The sequence below is a fragment of the Monosiga brevicollis genome, genomic scaffold (genome assembly GCF_000002865.3).
Source record: "Monosiga brevicollis MX1 MONBRscaffold_15 genomic scaffold, whole genome shotgun sequence".
NCBI classification, from domain to species: Eukaryota; class Choanoflagellata; order Craspedida; family Salpingoecidae; genus Monosiga; species Monosiga brevicollis.
The window spans coordinates 205,743-208,312 of record NW_001865052.1 but is presented as its reverse complement, the minus strand read 5'-3'; the positions used below and the strand labels follow the sequence as shown (position 1 = coordinate 208,312).

At 56.0% G+C, this 2,570-nt stretch overlaps 1 protein-coding gene across 1 annotated transcript in view; it reads left to right on the top strand.

Moving 5' to 3' along the window:
- Positions 1 to 537: 537 nt before the first annotated feature.
- The window catches only part of MONBRDRAFT_9345 (uncharacterized protein), a gene marked incomplete at both ends in the record, with an annotated part of 7,680 nt that continues 5,647 nt past the window's right edge, over positions 538 to 2,570 (top strand). Inside the window, 3 exons of the mRNA XM_001747101.1 lie at positions 538 to 623; positions 1,111 to 1,478; positions 1,604 to 1,870. Of these exons, the coding sequence (XP_001747153.1) occupies positions 538 to 623; positions 1,111 to 1,478; positions 1,604 to 1,870 (721 nt within the window). The remainder of the gene's footprint in view (positions 624 to 1,110; positions 1,479 to 1,603; positions 1,871 to 2,570) is intronic.

Sequence of the window (2,570 nt, the reverse complement as noted above, 5' to 3'; positions counted from 1 at the left end):
GAGCCCAAAAAAATCTAAAAAAAGCTTGTGTGTGTGTGTGTGTGTGTGTGATGATGAGAATTGCTCGCACGCTTTTTGTTGTCAGAATGTCAGCGAGAAGATGATTGTCAGAAAAAGAGAGAGAGAGAGAGAGAGAGTGTGTGTGTGTGTGTGTCGTTGTTAGGGGAGGAAATTAAAAAAAAAAAAAAAATTCCAATTGTGTGTGTGTGTGTGTGTGCTGCATCGGGTTGATCGGCCCAGACGACGGAGGTGTGAGAGTGTGAGCGAGTGAGCGTGTGCGTGTGTGAGCCGAGTGACGGTGGTGTGGGTGAGGGTGGGTGTATGAGGAGGGGTGAGATCGTGGCTTGGTATTGGGATATTGGATCTGGGGCCATTGGGTGGAAGGTCCATCTCGGGGTGAGACGAGCGAGCCGCGGTTTCGCTGTCTCATTGGCTGGCAGTCCTCCTCCTCCTCCTCCTCCTCCGTTTCCGTTCTCCCTCCTTCTCGCTCTTGCGCGCGCGCGCGCATGTGCGTGGGGTGTCGCTACAAACCGCAGCATGGCGCCGCGCGGAGGCTCGGGCGTGCGCGAAAACTTTCTTCGGGGATATCCCCTGGAGTTTAAGATACCCTACAACAATGCTCGGTACGACTTGTTCTCTGTACCTGCTGCCTGGCCGTGCTGCGGGTGCAGCGCTACCACGCCCTGGACCTCACCGTGTAGCCCAATTGACAGGGCGTCCATGATTGATATCGAGGCCGGGCTCGCCACTGCTACGCTGGACCAGGGTACTGAGGCGGGCCAAGATGGACAGGGCACACGAGTCACTCGGCGCTCGGCCCGGCTCCTCGGCGTCAATTGGGCTTTCCTTTTTGTAGACTTTTTTCAGGTTTGCGTGCAGCGCTTTGTACTTGACACGAGTCGTGCAGTCTCGAGTCTGGGCCGTACAGTGTGGCGATCGGGCGCCTCTCGCCGTTGCATCTCATCTGTTCTGCCTGCTGCCACATTCGTCGTCTTGATTCCAAGGTCATGGTGGTCTTCCTCAACATGGCCCTCTTTTCCACACACCCCGAGCCCTCGTACGCGCCATCCCGCCAATTCTCCCATCTCTGAGCCTTTTGCTTCTTCTCAGCCTGCCCTCTTTGAGCAAGCACCCCTTTCACTCACCTTTTGCTCACTTTCTTTGCCGCCAATCGGCGTCCTGTTTTTCCCCATCGCTCCTGAACCATCACATCAATAGTCTGCTCGATGGCATTGGCTGGATGACCATCCCGGGTCTGGATTTCTGGACCTTTGCTGCCAGCCGTGTATACAGCGGGGCCTCTAGCGAGGTTCTGGTGAACAAAATGAACTTTAATTACGCCGCATACTTTTGGGTGTTTGTGGCTTTGCCCGTTGTGCTGTACTTGGGCCGAGGGCTGTCACGCCGCTTCCTTCTGAGGCACCTACGTGACATCAATCTGGCCCGTGCTAGTCTTGCTGCCATCAGCTACAGCCTCGGTATGCCCACTTCTAGGCACCCAGTCCTCATCACCGTCTCGTCCCTTTTTTTCCCTTTCGTTCCTACCCATTATTTCTTGTGGCCGAACTGACGTGGCTGTATATATCATTGCTGGATGTCTCAGGCTACATTCTGTTGCTCCCTGTGGGCATTGCCGTCCTCCGGCCCTTCGTCTGCGACGAGCGCACTGGTGCCCGCCTGCTCTACGTGGATAACGCAATCGAGTGCGATAGCACCGATCAGCTCCTTTATCAGGTCGTTGGCGCAACGATTACCGCCGCCTGGGGCGTCAGCCTTGTCTGGGCCGGCTGGCGTCGTGTCCACCGCAGCCTCATCACGTTCAGCTCCGTCCGCCACGAAGCCCAGATTCAGAGCTTGGAAGCTGCCTATGGTGCGTGCAAACGGCAGGCTGTCGGATCTGATATTTCTTGGTCGGCTGTCGCGCTCTTATCCTGTTTTCGGGTGGCAACAACACGAAGAATCCCGCGCGGATGACACCTGGCTTCTGCGGCGCAGTTTCTTTTGGACCTCTTTCACGCGCCGGGGCGCATTTCATTGGGTTCGTCTCCTTGACCGCAAGCTACCCTTGCTCGTCGGGAGCGTACATGCACCCCCTGCCCTTGGCAATGAGCGCAATTCGTCCATCCCATCACTCACAATCACCTTTGGGACAGGTGACATCGGGTGCCTTTAAGCTCGCCATCTTGATTGCCCTCACCGCCTGTACCGAGTATCCGATCACCCAGAGTACGCTTCACAAAGTTTGCCACATTCTTATCATGCTCAGTTGCCACACACTCCACTCTCACCAATCTCCCCTCGATGCCGGCATGCATTGCAACATAGCTGCTTTGGTGACGGGTATCTATGCCGTACAAGCCGTCCACCTTATGAGTACCTGGCCCTACCGTGTCAAGCTTCTCAACGCCATGCACCTCCTCGTTCTTCTGTACGTGATACTCTCCTGCTGACACCACGGGCGCACTGTTTTGAGTGCCGGGCATTCTCATTTGTGCTGCATGCCGGGTTTTGGGCAGATGCGGCATGGGGTTGAACCTTGTGACGTTACTGAAGCGAACGGGTCTGCAGCA